This window comes from Acipenser ruthenus, chromosome 12 (assembly GCF_902713425.1).
Source record: "Acipenser ruthenus chromosome 12, fAciRut3.2 maternal haplotype, whole genome shotgun sequence".
Classification (NCBI taxonomy): domain Eukaryota; kingdom Metazoa; phylum Chordata; class Actinopteri; order Acipenseriformes; family Acipenseridae; genus Acipenser; species Acipenser ruthenus.
The window spans coordinates 26575682-26603552 of record NC_081200.1 but is presented as its reverse complement, the minus strand read 5'-3'; the positions used below and the strand labels follow the sequence as shown (position 1 = coordinate 26603552).

Sequence of the window (27871 nt, the reverse complement as noted above, 5' to 3'; positions counted from 1 at the left end):
GAGCAATACTTGAAGATAATATCCTTAAGGAATAGAAAAAAGACAAGCGTTGAATTGACAACAGAACTGGCAGAAGGCACACTCTTGAAATCAGGACTTTGATGTATTGCAGTAAGAAAGGGGAACAAGACTAAAAGGCTAAAATATGCACAGGAATTGGACTATGGAACAATGGTCAAAGGTGCTTTGGACTGTTGATGGATGGACAACAACACCTGTGCTTTCTCCGAGTTCTGTTGTCACTGCAAGGCTTTAGGATATTATCTTCAAGTATTGCTCATCCTTGTTAGACAGCTTTTTGGGTCTTCTAGTCCTGGGTTTGTCAATTACAGATGATGTTTCTCTGTACTTGTTGATTATGCTTCAGATATCACATGTTGAAAATCGAGTGATGCGAGCTACTTCAATGTTTTTCTTTCTTTATGCAGGTCAAGGTTGTTATAATAGTAGAAAACACTAGTGGAGGCTTTGAGTAAATTGTTGATGCTTATAATGCATCAGAGTAGAAAAGAGTAGAAAATGCAACATGTCTAAGACTTTTGCACAGCAGTGTGTATATATGTATAAAATAAAACATTGTGGTGTTTTCCCTGACCATTGATAGATGCTGTGTTCCAGTGTGAAACCATTTACCAATCGTCAGAGGAGGGCTTTTGAGAAACAGCAAAGATCTTGATTTAAAATAAGCCTGCCACGATACAAAGTGCCAGGGCCAATGAAAAATCGGATTGCTTTTGACAGAAAAGAAGCGTCTTGTTATTTGAAACAGTCCACACTACAAACTACACAGGCAACACGATTCCTTTTCTTGCAGAAATGAATGAATAAATATGTTCACATATGCATTTACCATTTAGGGTCTTCTGTACAGATTTCAAAAGCTCATCTGTTCCTGGAAGTTATATTCTTGTGCCATCAGTAACTTTTGCATATCTTTTTAAAGTTAATGGCAGTACTTATACAGTCTTGATGATGTTTGTTCTGCACGTTTTTTTTAGTTTTGTTGCATTTCAGAGTTCTCCTTTATTTATTTATCTTTCCCCAAAAATAATCTGGCAGTGGCAGCAATTTGAATATCTTAAATTAAAGCAAGGAGACAGGGGTTCTGTAATGATATTGGCATTATATTGCATCAACAATAAAATGGTAAAAAAATAAGGGGGTGGAGTCGACTATGTTTTAGATATCTGTTTTGCAAAGCGTTGAGTTTATTTGAGTTTGTCATCAGGTCAAGGGTCTTGAAAAACTCGAGCCATTTCCCTTTCCGTATTTCCTTTACTGCATCCAGTGCAAATTTTCCACAACTATTTTGTTGTAAACGATTTAGTAAACTAATAACAAACAATTGACTCACTGATTCCTTAAATCAGTAACCTGCATCTGAGTTGAGTTGCTTAGATTTGTTTATAGTTTTAGTAGATGTTTTTGGTTTTTTTCACAATAAAATGGTGGAGCTTGATATTCTGTCTCAATGCTTTGCGTGGGCCCCAGAAAGTCCTCTCTCACAAGAGGGTCCCACACTGCCAGGACTGTAGCTTGTTGCTGGCAGCAGGAAACTGCCAGTAAAGGTCAGAGGAATCTGACTAACCTCCTTTGTGTTTCGTTTTGGCAGCAATGTCAAAAGATATTGTTCAGCTTTTCTTCATCAGAATGGTCATTTTCTCTTTATAACCTTGAAATGTGCCTTTAACTAGCCACAGCACCACTGTGTTACAGCAGTGGGACCCAACATTTTGGGTGTGTTTTTTTTTCCCCACACATTAGCTAAAAAGCAAAAAGGGATGGAAGCGCTACTCTGCAGATTTATATTAGGTTTGTAAAGGATCATTGAAGATAAATATACTGTTATACAGTGCCGTGAAAAAGTTTCTGCCACCTGTCTGATTTTCTGCATTTTTGCATATTTTTGACACTGAATGTTATCCGATCTTCAACCATAACCTAATATTAGATAAAAGGGACCCTGAGTGAACAAATAGCACAAAAATTTGATACATATTTCATTTATTTATTAAAGAAAGTTATGCAACACCTAATGCCCCCGTGTGAAAAAGTAATCGCCCCCTTAGTCTCAATAACTGGTTATGCCACCTTTAGCAGCAATAACTGCAACCAAACGCTTCCTGTAGTTATTGATTAGTCACTCACAGCGCCGTGGAGGAATTTTGGCCCACTCCTCCATGCAGAACTGCTTCAACTCAGTGACATTTGTGGGTTTTCGAGCATGAACTGCTCGTTTCAGGTCCTGCCACAACATCTCAATGGAGTTTAGGTCTGGACTTTGACTAGGCCATTCCAAAACTTTAAATTTCTTGTTCTTCAACCATTCTGATGTAGACTTGCTTGTGTGTTTCGGATCATTGTCTTGCTGCATGACCCAGCTGCGCTTCAGCTTCAGCTCACGGACAGATGGCCTGACATTCTTCTGTAGAATTCTCTGATACAGAGCAGAATTCATGGTTCCTTCAATGATGGCAAGGCGCCAGGTCCTGATGCAGCAAAGCATCCCCAAACCATGACACTACCACCACCATGCTTGACCGTTGGTATGAGGTTCTTACTGTGGAATGCAGTGTTTGGTTTTCGCCAGACACAATGGGCCCATGTCGGCCAAAAAGTTCCACTTTTGACTCATCTGTCCATAGAACATTGTTCCAGAACTCTTGAGGATCATCCAGGTGCTTTTTGGCAAACTTGAGTGAGCAATGGTTTCCACCTTGCTACTCTGCCATGAATCCCATTTTTGCCCAGTGTCTTTCTGATGGTGGAGTCATGAACACTGACCTTAGCCGAGGCGAGAGAGGCCTGCAGATCCCTGGGTGTTCTTCTAAGGTTCTTTTTGACTTCCTGGACGATTTTTCGCTTTGCTCTTGGAGAGATTTTGGCAGGACGGCCACTCCTGGGAAGATTCACTACTGTCCCATACTTTCTCCATTTGGACAATATGGCTCTGACTGTGGTTTGGTGGAGCCCCAGAGCCTTAGAAATGGCTTTGTAACCCTTTCCAGATTGATAGGCATCAACAATTTTTTTCCGGAGGTCTTCAGAAATTTATTTTTTTCGTGGCATGATGTGCCTCTACAACCTGTGTGCTGACAACTTCACTCTGATGGTAAGGGCCAAAGTTAGTCAGATTTATATTGGGCAGGGCTGGCCCAAATCAGGCCTGGTTGTTAACCAAAGTACTCAAACAGCTGCCCCTAATTATACCTTTAATTGGGTTGAGTTAACTAGGGGGGGCAATAACTTTTTCACACCTGAAGATTGCATGTTTGATTACCTTGCACACCAAACAAATGAAAGAAGCACCAAACTTTGGTGTCATTTTTTCTCTCAGACTCCCTCTATATACTACTACAACCCACACAAAATCTGACCAAATACAATGTGAAAAATGTGCAAAAATGCAGAAAATCAGACGGGGCAAATACTTTTTCACGGCACTGTATATGTGCCTGGTTTTGACTTGAGTGCAGTTTCACAGCTTTTTTCTATAGATACTGGTATTATACAAACAACTTAGTTGCTTGTAAGAATAGTCAAATTATTGTATCAAGGGTTTTAACACAATACAAATTATGGAGACAAACTTTAAAATATGATCCTCTGTACACAGTCTTCACTCTCCTGCACTTAGCTGTCTGTTTGATCTGCTCATTCCCCCTGTGGGATAACCCCCAGCTGAACTTTATTAGAGCATTTTACTGCACTGGGCGATCACCCTTGATTGCGTTAGCAACATATGTGTGGTTACCCCAGGATCACCCATCAGGTTGATTCCCTAGTAATGTAAAGTGCTGTTAAAAAACTATTTCACATAACAATGTTACTTCTAAATTTTCTGATTTATGTTCTTGATCTATTTTGTTTGCATGGGGAAACTAATCTTGTTCCTTAGAAAGTCAACAGGTTGATGCAGCAACCCACCTTGCATTACTTTTTAACAGTAGTTTTATATACAGTAATTAATCCATATGGTTTTTCTTCATCCCTTTCCCCCATGTTTGAATAAATAATTAGAAAAGATAACTGGCATATCTTTGCAGTTACTTCATCATGAAAAAAAATATCTGAAGTAGAACGGCTGCATTCAAAGTGGCTGTAAGTTCTTGCAAACAAAACGCTATAAAATAGAAGTTATAGGATTTTAAAAAAAACTTGTTCTGGGGTCTGGTATGAATTAAAGAGAAAAGGAAAATGACAACACCATTTACGTTTTGTAGAGTTATTGTGTGGCTTTATTTCTCTTGGGATGGGTAGTGCTCTTCAAAGTGACTTTTCTTGACTCATCAATTAAATGGCGTCTACCCTAACAACAGAATAGTGATATTTGGGGGCACAATGAAATGACGAAGGACTAGAATGCACTGTAAATGCAGATGTAACTAGAATGAGTTAGAATGTTTCAGGGCATGTGTAAAAGCATGTTTAGAAAATGTTTGTGAGCGAGCGAGAATTGACACCTAATGTGAAACGCCCTGCTAGGAATCCAGAAAAGTCAGAGGTTACAGTCTGCTTCTTGAACCCATTTCCTGTGGCAGCGTAACGTTTTAATCACAGTAGTTTGGGGTCACTGCAAGTCTTCGTCATGCCTTCACACGCCAGCCCATTGTTTCTAGCCACTGTTGCTTGGATATACATCATGCTCTAGAGATGTGAAACAGGATAAAGCTTGTCATTGCTGAAAAAAGAAAGTCATTTCCCAGATTCTTTGGGACAAGGCAATACATTAAAAAAATCTGGTCATTTTTTTAACGTAGCATTGTATCTAAGGAAAGCCATTTTACACATATAGAAGAAAAACAAATGTCGGCCATATAATATAGTTGTGTAATTGTTTAAAATAAACAATAGAAAGTCACTTGACTGTATGTGGATGCAGGGTAACCTAAAGGAGGAAATAAAAAGGGCCTGTTTAGAGATGGTGTAAAACGATTGCACAGGACACTACACATGCACTTAGTATTCTGCGTATTGGAGTATGCCACACATGAGGTTGTGTAATATGTGCTCCACAGATTGTGTTTACATGATTTTGAAAATGCTTTTCCTCAGGAATTCTCATTTTACATGCAACTTGGGCAGCATGCTGAATACTGACACAATTAGAGCAATCTGGCATGAAGAAATGAAGTCCAGTGTGCATGTGCCTTTTCAGAGAATTCCACCAGTGTGCTACATCCTGCAAAGGGAATTTTAGTATTACACATACTGCTGGCATACATTATCAACAAATGCATATTTGGAATAATCACTACTTTTTTGTAAGTATGTGATTAGTTTATCATAAGATACTATATAGTTACTGATTGCTGGGTTAATGTTCTGCAACTAAACCTTTTTTGCTTATCATAAAAGTAATTTGGGACCTTTATCATGTGTTAGCTGAAGACTAAAACGGAAAGCTAAACATAACTCAGAGATGAGTTAAGAATGCACATAGACCATTTTCCAGTTCTTTGCTCTAGTTCAGGAGTTCTCAAACTGGGGATTGTAAACCACATCACAAGCAGACTGACTAGTTTTTTTTTAATACCTGCTCTGCAATTGTAGTACATATTTTGAAGAGAGTTTTGTTATGAACGTCTATCTATTTTAAAACAATACATTATTCTTAATATTAATCTACATATAGATATAGCTCTATAATATTTTAATCGGGATCGCTGTAGTTCCAATTCATTTCATAGGGGTCCCAGTTTGAAAAAAGACCACTGCGACAGTTCAAACCAAACATTTTCCAGAGATTCAATTAAAGCCAAAACAGTTTTCCTAGCTTTTGGGAAAACAAACTTAGAATAAATGGAAAAACATTGATTTAACCTTTCATGTTCTGCTACCTCCGGGCAGAAACAGTTAACAGATTGAGTAAAAATGGTGGTCTAACAAAGTTCCCATTATAGAAGCACCCTTTTCAGGGCTTAACATATTCTTTCTGTATCTAGGTGACCAGCTAGAAGCCAGACTTTGATTAACCACAGTGGTGGATGTTCCTTTCAGTCCCATAGAGAAAAGGAATCCAAATTTCCTACGGAGAACCGGTCGACTTGGTTTTGCTTAACAATGTTTTTTCAAAAATTATGGAATCGAAATGACCTTCAAAGAGTTAAACCCCATTATGAGATCTTTGTTCATTTATGAAAATCAAATCCCTGTTTGAATCTCGTGTTTTGGGTCTGTCATGATAAGCCTCCAAAACCTTTTAACATGAGTCATATTGTCACAAAGTACCTTTGTACTGGGCTTATACGTCATGCTAAAGCTAAACCAAAGCGTATGCTAATCCTGAGCACAGTAGGATTTGGTTAACAACAAAGGGTTAGATATGACATAGTTCACAAAGCTTTAACCTGTGAGCTGTTTAAGAAAAGGCTGTTTTCAATAATAAAATAAAGTTTGATTTTCATGAAACTGCTGTAGACTATTGTGAAATAAACCAGCAACTCTTTATTAATACAAAATGTTTTTTCATAAAAAAATTAAAAGAAAAAAAAAAAAAACTATTGTAAAAAGTCAAGGTTACAAAACCCACAAGTATGAATTGGCTGGTCAATTCAACACACCACTTGAAGCTACACACAGAACCTCTGGCTTCTGTAAACACATTTGAAGATCCAATGCTCCAATGAATTTTACTAGTTAAACACAGCTGACCTGACCATTTTTGTTTTCTTTTCCAATTATTCCTCATGTTAAAGCTGCAGACCAGACCTGTCCAGCATTTTTGTCTGAAAGAGCCATATTGATGACCAGAGAGATCTTAAAAAGCCTTAAGAAACAAAGGGACACAAAATGTTTAACTGTTTTTGGGCGCACTAAACAAGTTACCTGCTTAAACACTTGCACAGCATCTATTTTTGACTGGCTTCTACCAAAAGCTACTGAATATTTCCAGCCTTCCCCTCTAAATCAAGAGCCATATTGTGGAGCTCAAGAGCCATGCATTGGAGCCATGGTGCAGACCTTGTATTCATGCAATACACATGTATTAAAACATTGCTTATTTGATGGGTCATGAGTCATTTGACTTTCTGCTGTACTTCTTTATAAATAACTCTATGTTCCTTTTGGTTTTGAAGCTGACTTTAAGTATAACTTGATAAGTTTGTTACTTTCCATCATTATAATAATAATAATAATAATAATAATAATAATAATAATAATAATAATAATAATAATGAGCCATATCTGACAAGACCTGATGTATTGTACAGCGACATGAAATGTCGCTTTTTAAATTGTCAGAATGGAATTCAATGTGCTGTTTTACTCAAAGCCATTTTCAATTCAAACGTGTATTTTTTAAAATTTTTTAACAGGATTGAAATATAAAAGTAAGACTTTAAACCTTTTAGTTCCGGCATATGCTGTCGAAAATCTCTGTCCCAGTCTGAGGTAGTGTATAAATACTGTAACTGTAAAAAAAAAAAAAAAAATGGTCCTGTTCTCGTGTATACTTGGTAAGAGTTTATTTTTCAGTTTGACAAAAATAATTCAGAACTGAAAGGGTTAAAAAGGGCTTTTGGAAAAGGCTGATTGTATTTGTATTTTAATTGAAATGACTTATGGATTTATCAGTGTTAATTAAAAAAAAAAAAAAAAAAAAATGTTATTTTCCCCACAGTAAACATCTGGTGTAATATGTATACATAACTGGGTATGGTTTTATGATTTTTATGACTTGCAGTACGTGACCAAGCTCAGGTAAAAAGCATGTAAGTAACCCGTGTCAGCCTTTATGTAAGCCTTGTATTGAACTGAAACTAATCTACTGTAGTATTATTTACAAAAACATTATCTAACAAAAGAAAAGCCATGGATTTGATTCATATTTTACCTTGCTGAATCAGGCCAAATTGTGGTTAAACTGAACTGTAAAAAACAGTGAACTTCTCTCTAGAAAGCTGTAAGTCAAGTCAGGAGAAGACATTCCTGTGTAAAGGCAATTCACATGTTGGTATACCTAGTGTGGAAACACCCAGGCATACATATGTGAAACAGTTTACTGGGTGATATTGTAACAGTTTAGACACTGGGGTCATTCAAGAAACAACAATACTGTCCTCTGGGATTATAGAGTTCTGCCCAGGGACCAACCTCAGGGCCTTGTTCTTGTTCACAATGTTTGGTTGGTTTTTATGATCTAGACACACTGTCTCCTCCACATCGACGGAAATACAGCTGTGTTTTTTTTATTTATTTATTTATTTTTTTAGTAGTCACCAATTGATTTTACATCGTTTTTCTCCCAATTTGAAATATCCAATTGTATTTTATGCTCCGCTCACCGCTACCACCCCTGCGCTGACTCGGGAGCGGCGAAGATGAACACACGCTGTCCTCCGAAACATGTGTAGTCAGCGAACACTTCTTTTCACTCTGCAGGCCCACCATGCAGGCAACCCAGAGCTACAGGGTCGGAGGACAACGCAGCTCTGGGCAGCTTACAGGAAAGCCCGCAGGCGCCCGGCCAGTCTACAGGGGTCGCTGGTGTGCGGCGAGCCGAGGACACCGTGGCTGACCTAAGACCTCCCCCCCCGGGCGGTGCTCGGACAATTCTGCGCAGTGGGCAGTGGAATAGCCTGGACTCAAACCGGCGACCTCCAGGCTATAGGGCGCATCCTGCACTCCACGCGGAGCGCCTTTACCGGATGCGCCACTCAGGAGCCACCCATACATCTGCATTTTGAAATGTGAGGACATGTGAGAGTGTAAGATGGTGAAGATAGGATATAGTGAACTGCTCTGTCACCCTCTAAGAGAAAGGGTGGTCCCTCCAGTCCAGGGCAGGCTTGATCATGACTCAATACATGCCAATGGGATTCTATAGCACCAACTATTATAATTGTTAGTTATAATTGCTTGTACATTTTTACAGTTTCTTGTGTTTCACCAAAAATTATTAAATAACTGTTCCATGTATTGCTTTAATTAAACCCGTTCCTTTGTTTATTACTTTATGGTTTGCAATGGCACTCTTTTAAAGAAAACAAAGAGCAAGAACAAAAAAAAAAGAAAGGCTTTTGTTTTTCACCAGAGATTGGGGAATTCTTCTTTTCAAAAGGCAGTATTTCCGTAAACTTTTCTAAATGACTGTGTGGAACATGTTTGAAACAATTAGGGGTTCCTTTAACAATGGTGTTAATCCTTTGAAAAGGGCCTCTCTTGTCTTTTGATTGAGGATTATTGGGACGTTTGACTAACAAGGAACAGGTAAAGTCAATGATTGGTGTCCCAGCTAACATTACTGTAGTGTTGAACCTTCACTATTGCTGTTGTTTTGATTAAAGTCCCGTTCTATATTCCCTGCCTAGGTTGAGTATCACCCTTTCTACAGGCCACAGGAGCTGGTGGATTACTGCAAGGCTGAAGGGATCGTGTTTGAGGGCTACTGCCCCCTGGCTAAGGGGGAGAGTCTCACTCACCCTACCATAATCGAGCTCGCAAAGAAGTACAACAGGACCCCGTCCCAGATCTGCATCCGCTGGAGCGTACAGGCAAGACGATTTCAATAGGGTCTCCGGTCTGACGGAGACTATATACCATCTACAGTATCCTAATATAGCATTTCTTACCTTTTTAATATTCCATTCTGGGTGCTCTTCATGATTTTTGAAGGTTGTTTCTGCTTTCATTGATTGTCATGGTTACTATGCTTTCTATTAATATTCCAGCTAAAATGATTGTTATAGGAGTATATTTGTGTGGCCCTGTGCACTGAAACCTACATGTGGAGCACTGAAGGGGGAGTGAATGGACCAGAACCATGTTTTGAAGAGGTTTTGGTTGCTTTTACATGCAGATATCGTACAGTCCACCAAGTTAAGCCAGTTGCAAGTAATTAAACCGCTCCGCTTAGGAATTCTAAAAAAATAATAATAAATACAGCAGGTCAGATATTTAACTCAAGAGCAAGTTCGAAAGACTTCACCCGTAGTGGTTTCCAGGGTACACAAAGACCAAGGGCAGTATGAAGTTACATTCGAAGAATTCTCAAAGTCCACACGCAACGGAAGGCCAACACTGACAAATTGAGTTTAAAATCGGGCTCCACTGCTAGAAAGCACTATTCGTTTAGCAAGAGACAAATCAAAACTGTAGGCAATAAGCAGTTTAACATATTTACTGGTTTCTGTTGCACAAGTATTGTAATGTTCTTTTTTCATTCTTTTTTGTGTGTTTTAAGAATGGAGTCGTTACAATCCCCAAGTCAACCAAAGAAGAAAGGATATTAGAAAACTGTCAAGTAAGTGATTTTCTTTAAAAACAAACAAATTGGCATTGATTGTTAGGACTAATTTGACATCTCCAGCTATCCATGTGGGAGTGATTAAATATAGGAAGGTTACATTACCACGGAAGTATGAATGGAGCATGTGGAGGAGTTTAGCTGGTAACTAGATCCATGCAGATCATCTGAAGTCATTAAACCCAGCTCAGGCTTTCTGTGGTAATTAATTATCTTCTGTTTTGGGGGGGTGCTGTTCAGTGACTAGAATTCTGAGTAATCGCTATATCTGCCAATGAACTAGCACTCTAGTATAGCTCAATTTAAAATGCTGGACATTATCGGTGTTACACTGGCGTTCACATGTGGTACTATTATAAACAGCTTTCTCTATAGTTCCATACACAATTACAGTACCGCTCTCCCAGACTGACACTTAATGTTCTTTATTAATAGTTGGTAATATGCCCTTCTTCATAGAAAACAACAGTAGGGTGCTTGTCTAGTGGTCCGTTCTATAGCAGCAGTTTGGCTGGGCATAGCATTCAGTGGGTCAGCTTGTCCTTCTCTTGAGTTAGCCAAGTCTCAGCTCAGTCATGTCTTTCATAACCCAGAGAATAATTGTTAAAGCCTGCCAAGTTTCAAGTGCAATGTTTCAGAAACAGTAGACAAACATTAAAAATATTTTCAAGGTTAAATGAAGGCCCATGGACACATTTTAATGTGCACTGGTATATCGGGCTATTACCTTTGTTTTATCAATTGAAAAGACTCTATTGCACCTATTTGAGATGTGATGCAATGTGAAATACTGTGTACAAGGGCTGGACAAGATATTAGAAACACCTGCCATACCTCTACCAGTAGGGTGTAGCCACCATGAGCAGCTATAACAAAACTCATTTAAATTGTACTGTAAGAAAATGGGGCCATTCCTCAATGATTTCCACTTCCATATCAAAATTAAAGATGGAGATCTGCAGGGAAGTTGCAGGTGTTCTACAATAAAGAATTCATTTCAGGTGCTTCTCTTATTTTCTGTAACATGTGAAAGATGCTGCAATATTAACAAATGCTTTGTAGTTACTTGTTTTTCTTTTTATGCTCTGTATCAGTGGTCCAGACTCCTGAATACTCCAAATTGTTATTGTGAATAGAAAAAAACTGCAGATCTAAAACGAATAAGGAACAGTGTGTCTTCTTACGTGCACCTAAATAAAGTGTCTGGTTTTTCCTTTCTGAATGACACATTGGAGTCAAGAGCTTTGACATTCCACTGTTTTTCTGTTATTACATTTCTAAATATGTTTCTAAACACCACCTCATAGGTGCTGGGTTTCTCCCTTGCAGAAGATGATGTTGCTATTTTAAACAGAATGCATGATGGGAGACATGTGTCCTGGGACCCTACACATATTTTATGATGTACGTTGACATATTTATTTTTACTGTTTACAGCTGAATCCTTTGTAATTTTAACAGTGAAAAAAGCCACTGGTGATTTCAAATCATCTTCCTTTTATGTGATTGTATTCTATATGTGATTTCATTATGAGACAGATTTAATTATTTCAACTATTCTGAGAATAGATTGTATATACTCAAGCCCAAATGTTAGTGGTCACTATTTAAATTCAGAAAAGATTAATCACCAAATTATTTTACTGTGATTCATGGTTCATGACACATAATAGTAAAATTGCTAGTGCATTAAAGGATGACCAGTCGTTAAAATAAATTAAAACCTCATCCTGCTATCCATTAAAGTCATAAGTTTATTCATTTTGTAATGGCATGTGTGTCATTCAAATGCATCAATAACAGTTCAGCAGTGTTGTGGGAAGCTCCTGTTGAGATGTTGATGGTTTGTTGAAGAATGCACCAACACATTGATGAGTTCTTCACGCATTCCTGTTGAAGGGTTTCTGATAGATCGTGCTCATCTTATAGCAGCCAAACTGCCATAGTGGTATGTGCAGCCAAACCATTACACATGGTCCTCTAAAATGTTCATGTTCTGTAGGTGAGTGATCTTATATAGGGGTAGCATCAAAGGATGGACTATTTGAGGAGCAGACAGACATAACCTTAGGTTTGTCATCTCACTGAAATACCTGGAGAGAGTTCATTACATAGACCACCCAATTTAAGAACCATCCACTTATAAACCTCTCATCATGAGCTGTGCAAAAAGACATCTTGGATGCAAACACAGTAATTACAACTACACAGGTGCCATTGTGAGGGATCTCTGGAAAGGTACTTCAGCATCCTTAACACAGCTTTTGGAGAGAGATCTACACCACACATCAGTCAGATATCGCTGTTCTATTGCTTTCCCCAGTCTATTGTGATAATCCACAAAAACCTGACAGTAAACAAAACTGACCTGAGACACCGCTTCAAATGTTCGCTGTCAATGTCTAGAAGATGCCCAACATTTTTTTATTGCGTATGTATTTAAGAACACGGAATACATTTTATCCAGCAACAATTTAAAACGATATAACAGCAGTATCATAAATATGTAATGACATGTATACAGTAATGTGGTATATTAAATACGTAAGACCAGATCCATAAAAGTTAACATTGTTTTTAGCAATGTTCTGTGCTTTTTGCAATATGAAATTAGTAGCCATATGAAGGTGATTAATACTCATAATACTCATTGAATAAAACAAATGGGGTTTAAAACTTCTCTGTGGATTTGTAGTTGAATAATCTGATTATTGGGGTCAATAGAACTGTTATCAAGACATTTACTGGCAAATTTGATATTGTTAGCTGTTAATGCTTATAATTAGTAACAAAAAACAAAAGCACAAATGGTGCATTTGAACTGCCGCAAAGATCTTGAAACATCTGACCTAAAATCCCTCCTTATCGGCTACTCGCATTCATACGTTTTCCTCAACACTTTTGCTCCACAAAGACCTTGAATAATTTGCTGAGTGCTTGTCTGAAGTCAGTAGTAGGTTCTGAGATGTGCTGTAGTGTTTTTGACATCTGTCCTGGCAAGTGAATAGATATATTGATTTGTTTTCCAGTATTGTAGACCAATGTGTTGAGATGGATGATGAGAGGGACCAATTAGCAACGAGATCTGAGATATTTACTTTGAATAGAGAGTCTGCTAATAAAACAGGAACAGCAGGCTTGTAAACCTGTGGCGGATAAATGAGGCGCTGCCATAACCATAATCTAGTATAGCTGTGACAGCACCACCATACATTCTTATTCCAGCTTCGAATGGCTTCAAAGTTGTGTAGACTCAATTTATTAAATATAACTAATTCATGATGATTGAATAAATGTTCAGACATTTAGCATGACTGTTATTAAACATGATAAAGTATGTAGATGATAAATAAGTAGTAAAAGAAAAAAATACAAGTAGATTTTCCTCTATAATAGACAGCAGCTTTTCAACACAATGTTGAACCGTTTATAACCTGCTTTAAACCACAGATATGTATTAGTGTTTTTAACTGTAATGCTACATTCCTAATAATTGCTATTTTTAACTGTATTTAATAAACCGCAGGGAAATAATGTTTTTCAGCATGACATGTTTGGTTATGAATGACATCTTTGTGCAATTTAAAAAAAAATATATATATATATATATATGCTCGTACTTCAGCCACAGACCTGGCCAACTGGACTGTACTGTTAAAAAAAAATATTCAAATACACCATTTATAGAACGAATGGGCAACCACAATATATTTTCAGTTTCAGCTGACCCACAAATGCATGCGCTGTCTCCTATAGTGACACTGTATTTGTAATCAGGATGTGAAGGCCCTTAGTTTGTTCAAGCCTTGAGGAATTCCTGTGTCTGAAACAGATTGTGATTTTTATTGTATTTTGACTTCCGAGAGTCGCTTCCCAACTCAGACTGAATCTGTGAGAAGTTAGCCTCCAGCAATAATCAGAGCAGCTCTGGTGTTGGTTTGGTAGTGAAATACATGTACTGTGTTGTTGTGACATGATTAGTAGGAGGTTATATATATATATATATATATATATATATATATATATATATATATATATATACACATACATACATACATACATACATAGCCTATAGAAAGTCTACACCCCCTTGAACTTTTTTCACATTTTGTTGTGTCAGTGCCTCAGAGTTTCATGCATTTAAATTAGGATTTTTTCCACTTATCTATACACCATACTCCACACTGTTAAGGGGAAAAAAGTTTTTATTGAGAAAAAGATTATATATTAAAAATACAAAACTGAAAGATCATAATTGGATAAGTCTCCAGCCCCTGAGTTAATACTTGGTGGAAGCACCTTTGGCAGCAATAACAGCTGTGAGTCTATTGGGATAGGTTTCTACCAACTTTGCACACCTAGAATTGGCAATACTTGACCATTCTTCTTTACAAAACTGTTCAAGCTCTGTCAAGTTCCTTGGGGAGCATTGATGGACAGCAATCTTCAAGTAATGCCACAAATTTTTGATTGGATTTAGGTCGGGGCTCTGACTGGGCCACTCAAGGACATTTACCTTTTTGTTCCTTAGCCACTCCAGTGTAGATTTGGCTCCAGTGTGCTTTGGGTCATTGTCATACGGAAAGGTGAACTTCCACCCCAGTTTCAGCTTTCTTGCAGAGGGCAGCAGGTTTTCCTCAAGGACTTCTTTGTACTTTGCGCCATTCATTTTCGTTTCTATCCTGACAAGTGCCCCAGCCCCTGCTGATGAGAAACATCCCCATAACATGATGCTGCCACCACCATGCTTCACAGTAGGGATGGTGTTCTTTGGGTGATGCGCTGTCTTGGGTTTGTGCCAAACATAACGCTTTGAATTTAGGCCAAAAAGTTCCATTTTAGTTTCGTCAGACCACAAAACTTTTTGCCACATGGCTACAGGATCTCCTGAGTGTTTTTTTGCATACTTCAAACGGGATTCAAGGTGGTCTTTCTTGAGTAAAATACAGGCCAGATTTGTGGAGTGCTTGGTATATTGTTGTCACATGCACACTTTGACCAGTCTTGCCATAAAGGTCTGTAGCTCTTGTAAAGTTGCCATTGGCCTCTTGGTAGCCTCTCTGATCAATCTCCTTTTTGCTCGATCATCCAGTTTGGAGGGTCAGACTGATCTAGGCGGGGTCTTGGTGGTGCCATACACCTTCCACTCCATCGTCTTGACCGTGCTCCAAGGGATATTCAAGGCCTTTGATATTTTTTATACCCATCCCCTGATCTGTGCCTTTCAACAACTTTGTCCCGGAGTTCTTTTGAAAGCTTCTTGATGCTCATGGTTGAGTCTTCGCTTTGAAATGCACTACCCAGCAGAGGAAACCTACAGGAACTGCTGAATTTATCCTGAAACCATGTGAATCACTACAATTTAACTTGGTGTGTGATTTTGAAGGCGATTGGTTACTCCTGAGCTAATTTAGGATTGCTATTACAAGGGGGGTGGACACTTATCCAACCAAGCTATTTCAGTTTTTATTTTTAATTAATTTTCTACAAATTTCTAGAATATTTTTTTTCAATTGGAAGTTGTAGGGTAGGATGTGTAAATCAATAAAAAAAACTATTTTAATGCATTTTAATTCCAGGCTATAAGGCAACAAAAGGTGAAAATTTTGAAAGGGGGTGTAGACTTTAAAAGACCTCCTCAAGATTCTTCCACAAAAGCCTGTCTGCTATGTCCCTAATTGACGTTCATCCAGCGTGTTTCCTTATTTCATCTTGCCATCTTCCTGGAGGTCTTCTTCTTGGTCGCTTTATATCTCTTTGGATCCAGTCTGGTATCTCCTTGGTCCAGCGATGGTCTTTTCTTCTTGCTACATGTCCAGCCCACTGCCATTTCATTTCTTCCTTTTCCTGTCTCTTCTTGTTATTCCCAGCATGCGTCTTTCCATACTCCGTTGAGTCGTTTGTGATTTTTGAGTCATTTTTGCATTGACGGTCCAGGTCTCGCATCCGTAATTTAGCACTGGCAGCACGCATTGGTCAAAGACTTTAATCTTGAGGCATAAGGTAGTTTCCCTTTCAGAACCATGCTTAATCTTTCAAAGGTACTCCAGCCCATTTTTGCTCTTCTGTTGATTTCGCACATTTGGTTCTCCATTGCTGAAACTAACTGTATACGTAGTTATTGACTTCTTCAAGCTTGATCCCATTGACTTCAATTGCTTGTGGAGTGGTATATTTATTGAACATGACTTGAGTCTTCTTCAGGTTCATTTTCAAACCCGCTTTGATGCTAGCCTTGTGTAATTCTTGTATTCTTGTTTGTAATTCTTCTGGGCACGTTGTAAATATGAGGATGTCATCAGCAAATCGTAGGTGATTCAAGTAGGCTCCATTGATCTTCCTTATTTTCCCAAACCAGTGTTTTGAAAATGTTTTCTAGGGTGGCCGTGAAAAGCTTTGGGGAAATTGTATCTCCTTGACAAAGTCCTTTTTTTAATCCTGATTCTGTCGCTGTTTTTATGGAGTCTTACTGTGAATGTTGCATTCTTGTATATGGTGCTGATCAAGTCTCTTTACATTTTCTCAATTCCTTGTTTTTTCAGAGAGCTTAATACAGATCATGTGTAAACATAGTCAAAGGCTTTTTCATAGTCGATGAATCCCAAGCAAAGTGGTAGTTCATATTCATTGCTGGTTTGAATCACTTGCCGTACGACTTGAAGATGATCCATTGTGCTAAATCCATTCCTGAATCCTGCTTGCTCATTTGATTGTGCCGAGTCAAATTTATCTTGATGTCTGTTGGTGAGTATCTTGGTAAAAATGTTGTAGGTTATAGGAAGTAAACTAATAGGTCTGTAGTTCTTGAGGTCTTCTTTGTCTCCTTTCTTATGTAAAAGTATCACAGATGCGTTGTTCCAGTCGTTTGGCACTTTCTTTTGCTTAATACAATCTGTAAAAATATATCACAGTATTTTTGTCAGTTCTTCACCTCCTTTTTTTTAATTTAGTAGTCGGCAATTGATTTTACCCCTGACTCGGGAGCGGCAAAGATGAACACACGCTGTCCTCTGAAGCGTGTGCTGTCAGCCAACTGCTTTTTTTTCACTCTGCAGGCCTGCCATGCAGCCAACCCAGAGCTACGGCGTTGGAGGACAACGCAGCTCTGGGTAGCTTACAGGCAAGCCCGCAGGCGCCCGGCCAGTCTACATGGGTCGTTGGTGCGTGGTGAGCCAAGGACACCCTGGCTGGGCACCTAAGCCCTCCCCCTCGGGCGGGTCTCGGCCAATTGTGCGCCACCCCCTGGGAGCTCCCGTCCAGAGTCGGCAGTGGAATAGCCTGGATTCGAACCGGCAACCTCCGGGCTATAGGGCGCCTTTACCGGATGCGCCACTCAGGAGCCCCCATTCACCTCCTTCTTTCACGATGTCAATCGTTATGCTGTCTTCTCCGGGTGCCTTTCCTGTCTTCATATGTTTGATAGCATGTTTCACATCTTCCAGAACTTGTTCCTCGGGTTTCATTTTTTCTGCCTCGTTTTGTCATCTGCTACATTGCTCTTTTCATCTTGATATAATTTTCTATAAAAATCAATTTGCGCTTCTTGATGACAGTCCCGTCCTCTTTTTTGATTGCTAAAATCTTTTTTTTCCTAACGATCAGTCTTTATTTTGTTTTCTTCATACTTCGGTTGTTTTCAATAGTTTTCTCTACCAACCTACAGTTGAACGACTGTGTATCTTTCTTACTGTCTTGCAGAGCTCAATGTATTCAATCTTTGACTTCAGAGCTGCTGTTTGTTTCATTTCCCTTCTTTTCTTCATGAGGTCTTTTGTCTCCTGAGTGATATTCTGGTCGCATTTTATACTCTGTGTTCCAGCGATGTTTTTTGCTGTTTCTGCAATTACTTGCGTCACTTCCTCATAGATTTTGTTTACCTCGATTGCTTCATCTTTTTGCAGATCTTGAAGAGCACTGAATCTATTCTTCAGTTCCAGTTGAAACACCAGGCTTTTCTTCTGAAGCATTTCTACATTGATTGTGTTGGATTTCGTCATCACGAGATTCACTCTGTCCAGTGCTGTGTTTAGGTGTATTTTGCATCTTACAAGTCTGTGGTCACTCCCTGTGTTAAAATTGTTTAGTACTGAGACATCTTGTATGGTGTGCTTCTTGTTGGTGAGTATGTAGTCAATTTCATTCTTCATTCTGTTGGGTCCTCTCCATGTCCATTTCCTGATGGGTTTCTTCTGGAACAAGGTGTTCATGATGAATAAGTTCTTGTTCTCTGCAAATTTGACTAGTCTGTCGCCCGCTCGTTCCTGACGCCATGTCCAAATTTGTCGCCCGAATTCTCGTCCTCCTGCTGGGCTCCTATTTTGGCGTTGAAGTCACCAATGATGAACTTATAATGGCTCTTCCCATTTTCATGTAGTTCTTGTACTTCAAAAAAAATATTCAACTTCTTCATCCGAATAGCTTGTTGTTGGTGCATATACTTGGATGACCTGAAGTTCATACTTCCTTGAAACTTTCACCATCAGTCTTGCTGACCTCTCTGACAAGTTGTCAATCTCTACTATGTTATTCTTGATTCTCTTGTGCACAATGAATCCAACGCCTCCTGTTCATCCATCTATAGTGCCTCGTCCATCTGTAGTGCCCCTTCCACTTTAATTGAGTATGTTACTCAAGCTTTCACAGCATGGTTGAACCTGCCAGAGTCAGGGGACCCCGCTGTACATCGTCTTGAGAACCCGTTGTCACCCTCCTGCCACTTTGAGGCAGTGGAAGTTGGACTTTAGGAGATTATATATATATATATAAAATGCCCAGTTATTTCACATGAATTTAGCCACATATTTCTGACTGAAAAACAAATTATGCTAATGTTTTTAACTGGCGACTAACAAGGACAGGTAGGACCAACTAAACTCAGGTTCTGAGTTGTTTCTTAATGTTATTTCTTTACTTTTTGAATTGGAAGTAGGCTAGAATAGCGTTGCATTGGTGCAAAAACTTAGGGAAGGATTTTTCAAAAGTTTGTAAATGATAACTAGTGTTAATCAACAAATCATTATGTAGCATTGATTTTGGCATTTTTAAGAGGCCGTTATGCTTATATCATTATTAAATAATCATGATTTCTGAAATAATGTCAATATCTTAACGAGCAGTGCTTCTTGCAACTGTTTCTTTTGTTTGCGTGGGAATTTAAAAGCAAATCTGTGTTGTCATAATTTATCAGGAGTTAATTTGCACTTGGAAGAAGAGGGTTTTAATTAATGAAAGGCTATAACTCACCTTGAAACAGAAATGTAACAGACCTAGATAGTTCAATATTTGTAGTTATGAAGATATTTTAGACTTTTATATACTTGTGGTTATGAATGAGATTTGATCACTTGTTTTAACAATTTGTAACCTTAAGCCCGTAACACACTGCCCGATGACATCGCAGGAAGGGATGCATGGATGCATAAAGTACAGTGGCAATGGGGCGAATCAATAGGCGAAAAGATAAGACTATGGCAGTAATAAATATCTACAATTTTGGCTAAAACTTAATGCGACGTGATCGTGAAAACCACATATGACTGGAGACATGCATGTATTCTGTCTATATACACATACACACACACATATACATACATATATACCTACATGCATACACACACGGTATTCCATTGGTTTGTATATAATGTCTGTGCCAATATTTTTTTAAAAACCTGGCAGCCCCACATTGTACTTTTTAACTGTTAGACAAAATATTTACAGAATACTTTAAACTGCTGCTATAATCATGATGCGTTGTTTATTAATAGCATTATCATTAAATTATACCAAATCACGATTTATATTTACAGTGAAGGTAACCTATACTGTGTCGCCCAGATGCTTATAAAGTCAGCAAAAACATGTTTTCCCTTCATTGTGAATAAAAAATAATAAACAAATCATGCAGCATGGTCCTTATAGCAGTTATTAAGTATTCTGTAAACATTTCGTCTAATAGTTATAAAGTGCAATATGGGGCTTTTTTCAAAAGATATCGCTACGGACATGAATGGAATACCTAATGTGATTAAGGTCATTGACATGGATTTTGCTTAACTTATTTCTAATATTGTCAGACTGCCCTCACACTGTGTGTATAATGTACACTCTCACCTTCACACGTCTGCACACACATATTATAACATCTTCTTATAATACAGTAAGTGTTCGGTGGCTACTTCTGTTCATGTTGAGTTTATTTATCGCGGAGGCGAGAAAACAGTACCAGAGAGAATGCACGATTAGAGGAATTCACCGAACAACTAACTATAAACAAATTGTGTATTGGGTTGGGGAGTCTATTGTAATTTTAATAAATGTATAATGAAGTGTTACAACATGGTATACATGTATAATAACTAACAACTACAAACAGAAATGACACGTATTTATTTATTTATAGCCTACAATCGTACAAACTAAAATACATACAAAAGTAGATATCGACATAAGAAAATAAATTCCAACCACTATAGCTAGATGGCTGACCCCCCCCCCCCCCCCCCCCCCCCCGAGCCCGCCGTCTGATTTTTACCCACATGCCAGATAATCATGCACAATTTTAAATGAAGTTTACAAATGATACACAAAATAGATATTTTTATTTGTTATTTCATTTCCATTTGTCTGCTGCTGGTGAGAAAGCCATCTCGCTGTACGCTAGTAGTTTATAACAGCAAATTACGCTTCCATTCATTTTTCTTGATCTCGTTAACATGCATTTTAATTAACGAGTTCCCCTTATTTAGTCATTGAGACAGGAAGTGATTTATGTGACCTGCGACAATTAAGCTTTTTAACAAGAAATGCGTTCATTAACTACCTCATCGACTCAATTTCAAAGCATTAACGGATTGATTTAATTAACACATTTAGTTTGAAAATCACTTGCTACTAAAGCTCTTGTTACTATACCACGAGTTCGATACAATAACACTGATCCTGCCCTTATTATCTTGACGACCCTTTCATGACAACTGACTGCCTGCATTGTTTTCAGTCTTTCCTCTGTTTTAACTGTTATGTTAATCCTTTCAACGCGTTCTTTTCTTGTAATCAATTTTCACAGGAACACCTTACATATTTCATGTTTCTAAGGTTTCCCATGGTTGTCCTGTCACATCTGTTTCCACCAGTGCTTAGTTTGTAAATCGGGAGGTCCTGGAACACATAGTGAGCGCGAGAGGGGGGGTGTTCCGGGGGGGTCTGAGGTACCGGAACGCATGAGAAAAAAGTGACAAACACAATGTAACTATAACCTGTGTTAAGGTGTCATCTTTAGCCTTGGCTACAATGCTTGCTGCCGCTAAATTGGCCTTGGTTCAGGCATGTTCAAAAACCTTTTTTTCTGAGGGCTCTTTGTTTATTTTTTTTACGTCGGAGGCAGAGGACGTTACTGTACATTCCACCCACTCTTTTGCTAGTTTCATCCCTCCCTATGATTAATACTTCTAAGTCATCTTGAGTAAAGTCAGCCAAATTACTAAATAATAATAATAATAATAATAATAATAATAATAATAATAATAATAATTGAGATATACACCTAATTTCCAAAATAAATAAACACAAACATCTACTGGTATTGTAACGTTATTGTACCAAAGGCTTAATTATATAATTTGTGATTACATATTTGACCTTGAGGAATGAATGTATTTTATACATGACGATTTACAACTACGGTTAAATATTTTATAATTTAATAATGACGGCGATTCACCTTAGTCCACAAGGTGACACGTAGTATCAGCTACGATACAACAACCTTTTAGGAGGATATTGCACATTCTAATGGATGACGTTCTTAAACGTCTATTATAATTTTACACGCATATTAAATATACATTTTCTAAATGTTATTTTACTGTGTTAAACACTAAAAAAATACTAAATATATACACGTTTAAACTTTGTTTATATAACATGTACATGTTGCGGTTATGGGTGTGCTTCAACGTGTGATTGATCACATGACTAATCCCAACGGTTTACTGGATAGAAGAGGAATTGGGCAAACAGCGTTTTGCTATGTGCTGAATAAATACCACGGATTAGTTCCACAAATACCACTCGTTCGAGCCTCTCTTTTTTGTTGTTGTAAAAAACAATGGGTGACTCCAAATGTATAGAAAAAAAAACACACATAAGAAATGCAACTGACTATTTTTTTTAAAGATTAAATTAAATTAAATTAAATTAGATTGATACTGATGGCTAAACAATGCTAATGGTTCAAACTGTTATGTCATCTCCAGTATTCTAAATATATATTATTATTTTTTTGTTAAACTATATTTAATTTAATGTTTATGAACCAAGTCAACCAAATATAGATTCTCCCTAGCTTTTGTGATGTGCAGTTCGTGAACGACTTGTTCTTTCCGGTTCAAATAAACCTACGTAAACAATCTTAATGCGGTCTACATTGATTAGTTTTGTGTCATTGAATCAGTGAATCAAATGAACGAAATGAATCGATTCACCAAACTGAACTGAATCAAATTAATCGAGACACTAAAAATAATCGAACTGCACATCACTAGTCCTCCCCGACCCCGTCCACCTCTCCCGCCGAGTCTGACTCACTAGTGGCCTGCTAGCTAGTGGAGGACGTGCCGGTGGTGATGCTGAACTGGCGGGATTAGCAGCGCAGACAACGCTGCTCGCTAAGGCATCGCCATCAGGAGCAGTTTCCCCCTCATTTTTGATTTGGCTTTCCTTTCCCCTCGACACGTTTCAAATTCAGTTGCGACGACTAGCCTCGGCTACGTGACGTGATTACGTAGGGACCTCTCGCTAGCTGACCATCACTGTTTCAAGATCAGTTACTTACCTCGCCGGCCCGCCCCATAACCTCTATGTACAAATAAGAGAGCAGGTCTGAAATCGGTGTGGCAGGATAGCGCTTTTACTGGGGGACGGGAGAAATAACCAGGAGGCAGAAGCAACTTTAACTCTAATCGCTTTTATTAGAATGTTTACAGTGCAAACAGTGGAAAAAATAATAAATCATGCAGCGAGAGGTACCGGATCCGGGCAAATTAGGTGCCGGAACAAAAAAAGTAAAATCTGAGAGGTGCCGGATCCTGTTCCGGCAAGATCCGGCTCAAATTAAGCACTGGTTTCCACTAGAACTGCGTCCATTGCAATCCAGGCTATCTTGGAATATGAACTTGCTTTTCAAAACATCTTCATAAAACAAGTTTGCAACTTGATTTGGCAATGGCCTTTCATTGCTGTTCTCAAAATAATGACATATACAGTAGTACCCATTTCTCTCAGGAAGCCAGCATCTTGCATTACTGGGTTCCCGTCTACTAATTATTTAGGATGTAGTAACTTTGTAGAAGTACTGCAAAATACCCTGTATCCACGTGCGACCTGAACGATTTATGAGCTTTTGATAAGTGAAACCCAAAGGCATTAACGCTTAAATTTTAGCAAACAGTAATAAGCAATGGAAAACAATGTACATTATAATTAGGGCTTCTGATTTTTGGTTTTAACCAATAAAACCCAATAAAACACCCCTGGTACAAAATAAATTAAATTGGTGGATAGCCAACAAACACCGGAAAACACAGTAAAAACTGTGGAAATGGTTAATCTATTCACGTTGACTTTACCCTTTTCACATTTAAAAAAATAAAACCTACTACCAAAATAATAATAAACACATTTCCAAGTGCTGCTGGGCAATGTCCCGCCTTCCTGACTTGTATCTATCATTGATTAGTTCTGAATACTTTAAACCCGCCCCAACTAGTGAGTGACAGCACATTCCTACATTTCTATTGGAGACTCCGCTTGCGAGATTTAAAACAAGATTACAATCAGGATGGGGGCTTGTTTGCAGGATTTAAAGCTGTATTACAGTTAAGACAAGGAGGATTTAAAACAGAATTGTGGCAAAATGTACAAAAAGGCCTACACACAAAAACTCCAGAAAAATGTGCCCATGTCCATAGGGATTTCATTGTGGAAGACAGCAGAGGAAAGAAGGTACAACTTAAGTGTGCAAGTACTGTTGAGTTACTATACATATTTTGACATGCACAAAAAAAAACGCTCAAGCATTTTGGAAAGTAACCGAAAACACTAATTTCATACAGTATATCAAAAACGAAAGCCCCCCAAAAAAACGATTTACATGACACTCAAAAATAGCTAAAAATAAGCACAGAAAAATACAATTAATAAAACCCGAAAAACAGATGCCCTAATTATACTGTACACATGTTTGCAATTTTTTTTTTTAACTTGTAACTTTTATGATTACTTAATTCAAACCAAACATATTTTTAACTACAGTGTAAAACAATACAGCCAATACTGGTATTATAGGCAGTTCTAGGTCTATGCAGCTTTTTCGGGTATAACACTGGTTATGCATGGATTGATTGTAGCAACACCTTAGCTAAAGTGCAGGAAATGATTCGCTACCAGGAAGCAGCAGCAACTTTCTATTGCATTGTCTTTCAATGTTAGCAAATCCAAATGGTTGGATAAAATGCAATCAAACAACCAAATATCAAATATCAAAGTAGCATCATAGTAAAGTCAAATCTGGTATGAAAACATTTACAGTAGAAACTGATTTGACAAATCACAGTTACCTAAATGCTTGAAATAAAACCGCATTATGTAGGCTATTGTTCTTTCATCTGCTGGCACACGCAATTGGTCAGTCAAAGTTCAGTGTGGTGAATTTAGAAGGGGGAAATCAACCTATTAAGCCTTTGTAGCTAGTTTCAGTGAGCCTTAGAAATCAATTGGCAGTATATTTTGCATTGAGGCTATTTGGAGAAGGCATGCCCCTGTTTCCTGTAAGTCATACTGAAACAACCCACTCAAAAGGTATTGTTTTGCTATTAAAAAGGGTTTTCAAAGTGCGAGTTTGTGAAGGGGTAGTAGTACTTCTAATTTAGCAGAAAATAGAAACCTATGCTTCATTTTAGCTATTTATTACTAAAAACCGAGAACAAAAATAATAGACATGTTTCGACTCACAAAAAGCACTGAGGACGGCTTTTTGTGAGTCGAAACATGTCTGATATTTTTGTTCTCGGTTTTTAACTAATAAATATGAATTAACTAGAACAACGGAACGTTGTATTTCTTTGTGTACTTAGTTTATATGAAATCACTTTCTGTTCTACAGCTCAGATCCACTCCAATGGTCTAAATGCAATCAAACGCACAGGGATGGATTAGGTACCAGAAATAAATCTTTAAACGCTCTAGAGATTTTAGATACACCTTTTTTTGGCTGTTTTGCTGATACAGTGGTGTGTTTTAGGGGTGTCCACCTATGGAAATAAGTTGGCATTATAAAGCAGTGCTGTATTTTTTAGCTCTCTATTTCAGTCATTTTTAGTAGTTAGTAAGCATGGCAAATAATAAAACAACAATAGAAAATGATATAGAGCACACATGGGATAGGATAAGAAACAGTTTAGAAATTAAATATTATTCGTTCTGTTTGATATTTTATTTTAAAACACTGAAACTCAAAATCAATTATTGTAAGGTGACATTGGTTTTATGTTGGGAAATATTTTTAAGAAAAATAAAAAACTGAAATATCTTGCTTGCATAAGTATTCAACCCCTGTGCTGTGGAATCTCCCAGTTTACACCGATTAAAGAAATTGCCCTAACAAGGACACAATTACCTTACCACTGGCCTCCACCTGTGAACCATTAAAGTTGCTGTCACATTTTCTGGATAAAAACCCCACTGTTGAAGGGATCATTGGTCAGGCTGTGAATCTGAAGGAAAATGAAGACCAAAGAGCATTCTACAGAAGTTAGAGATAAAGTAATACAAATGCATAGATTAGGGAAAGGGTACAAAATAATATCCAAGTGTTTGGAAATCCCAGTGAGCACAGTTGGATCAATAATCAGGAAGTGGAAGCTGCATCACACCACCCAGACACTGCCAAGAAAAGGCCGTCCCTCAAAACGCAGCGCTCAAACAAGAAGGAGACTTGTGAGAGAAGCCACAGAGAGGCCAACAATCACTTTGAAGGAGCTACAGAGTTCAGTGGCTGGGAGTGGAGTAATGGTGCACCAGTCAACCATATCAAGAGCTCTGCATAACACTGGCCTGTATGGGAGGGTGGCAAGAAAGAAGCCGTTACTCAAAAAGTACCATCTGAAAGCACGTCTGGAGTTTGCCAGAAAGCATGAGAGTGACCCAGCTGCGATGTAGGAAAAGGTTTTGTGGTCAGATGAGACCAAGATAGAGCTTTTTGGCCAAAACTCAAAGCACTATGTGTGGCGCAAACCTAACACTGCCCATGCCTCAAGACAAACCATCCTTACAGTGAAGTATGATGGTGGCAGCATCATGCTGTGGGGATGCTTCTCATCAGCAGGGACTGGGCGTCTTGTTAAAATTGAAGGAAGAATGGATGGAGCTAAATACAGGGAAATACTGCAAGAGAACCTGCTTCAGTCCAATAAAAAACTGAAGCTTGGGAGGAAATTCACCTTTCAGCAGGACAATGATCCCAAGCACAAGGCCAAAGCAACATTGGAGTGGCTCAAGAACAAAAAGGTGAATGTCCTACAGTGGCCCAGTCAAAGTCCTGATCTCAATCCCATTGAGAATCTGTGGCACTATTTGAAAATTGTGGTCCACAAGCGTCGTCCAACCATCCTGAACAACCTGGAGCAAATCTGCCAAGAAGAATGGGCCAAAATCACTCAGACACTGTGTGCAAAGCTGGTACATACTTACCCCAAAAGACTTAAAGCTGTTATTGCAGCGAAAGGTGGCTCTACCAAATATTAAAGTTCTGGGGGTTGAATACTAATGCAAGCAAGTTATTTCAATTTTTTATTTTTCCAACATAAAACCAATGTCACCTTACAATTGAGTTTCAGTGTTTTAAAATAAAATATAAAACAGAACGAAATTTCAATGTACCATTTGTAATTCAGTAATATGAGAGAATTGGTCAGGGGTCTGAATACTTTTGCAAGGCACTGTATATATATGTGTATATATATATAATCTCTTACAGTTACTAAGATAACACGTATATTCGGTTTTTCATTCCTACCATAGCATCCTGTTTTAGCTTCATCTTTCAGGTGCTCATTAACTGTAAACTGGGTGTGTCAGTTTCTGAGCAGCAAATATGAATTGCATTTTGCAGCAATAATCAAGAAAATAAAAAAAAACAGTTTAGCATAATCTGGATTAAAGTCTTTCATAAATGGTTTACTTTTTTAAAAACAGACTTTTTTTTATCAATCCCGGAGGAATTGGTATGTCGCCTCACCACTGCAACCACTTACAAATTAGGGACACTGAAGATCAATGGGCCTCTGGTGTCAGGTCCTTTTCCCCCCACCAAACCTAAACAACTGATATTACCAAGCTACTGTACCCTGGAATTAACATCACAGACTGTTGCGATTCCTAGTCCACCGGTAGATGCCTTCTAAGATCAGAATCTTGAAAACTCTCTTTGTAACAAAAAAAAAGATTATGCTGTACAAAAAATATACATGTTAATAATAGCAGCAATACCCTGAGTCAGGAATATCGACTTTGTTTCTTAAGCAGTGAGCAACGATGGACCTTTCCAGTAGTTTCTAAAGGGGTAAC

General features: G+C 38.2%; 1 protein-coding gene across 2 annotated transcripts in view; it reads left to right on the top strand.

Moving 5' to 3' along the window:
- The window catches only part of zgc:110366 (uncharacterized protein LOC550476 homolog), a 71865-nt gene that overhangs the window by 38391 nt on the left and 5603 nt on the right, over positions 1-27871 (top strand). Inside the window, exons 5-7 of one of the 2 annotated variants that reach the window (XM_034029347.3) lie at positions 9315-9497; positions 10187-10246; positions 11557-11653. In XM_034029347.3, the coding sequence (XP_033885238.1) occupies positions 9315-9497; positions 10187-10246; positions 11557-11652 (339 nt within the window). In that variant the 3' untranslated portion in view covers position 11653. The remainder of the gene's footprint in view (positions 1-9314; positions 9498-10186; positions 10247-11556; positions 11654-27871) is intronic. The other variant, XM_059034725.1, reaches the window with a different exon arrangement.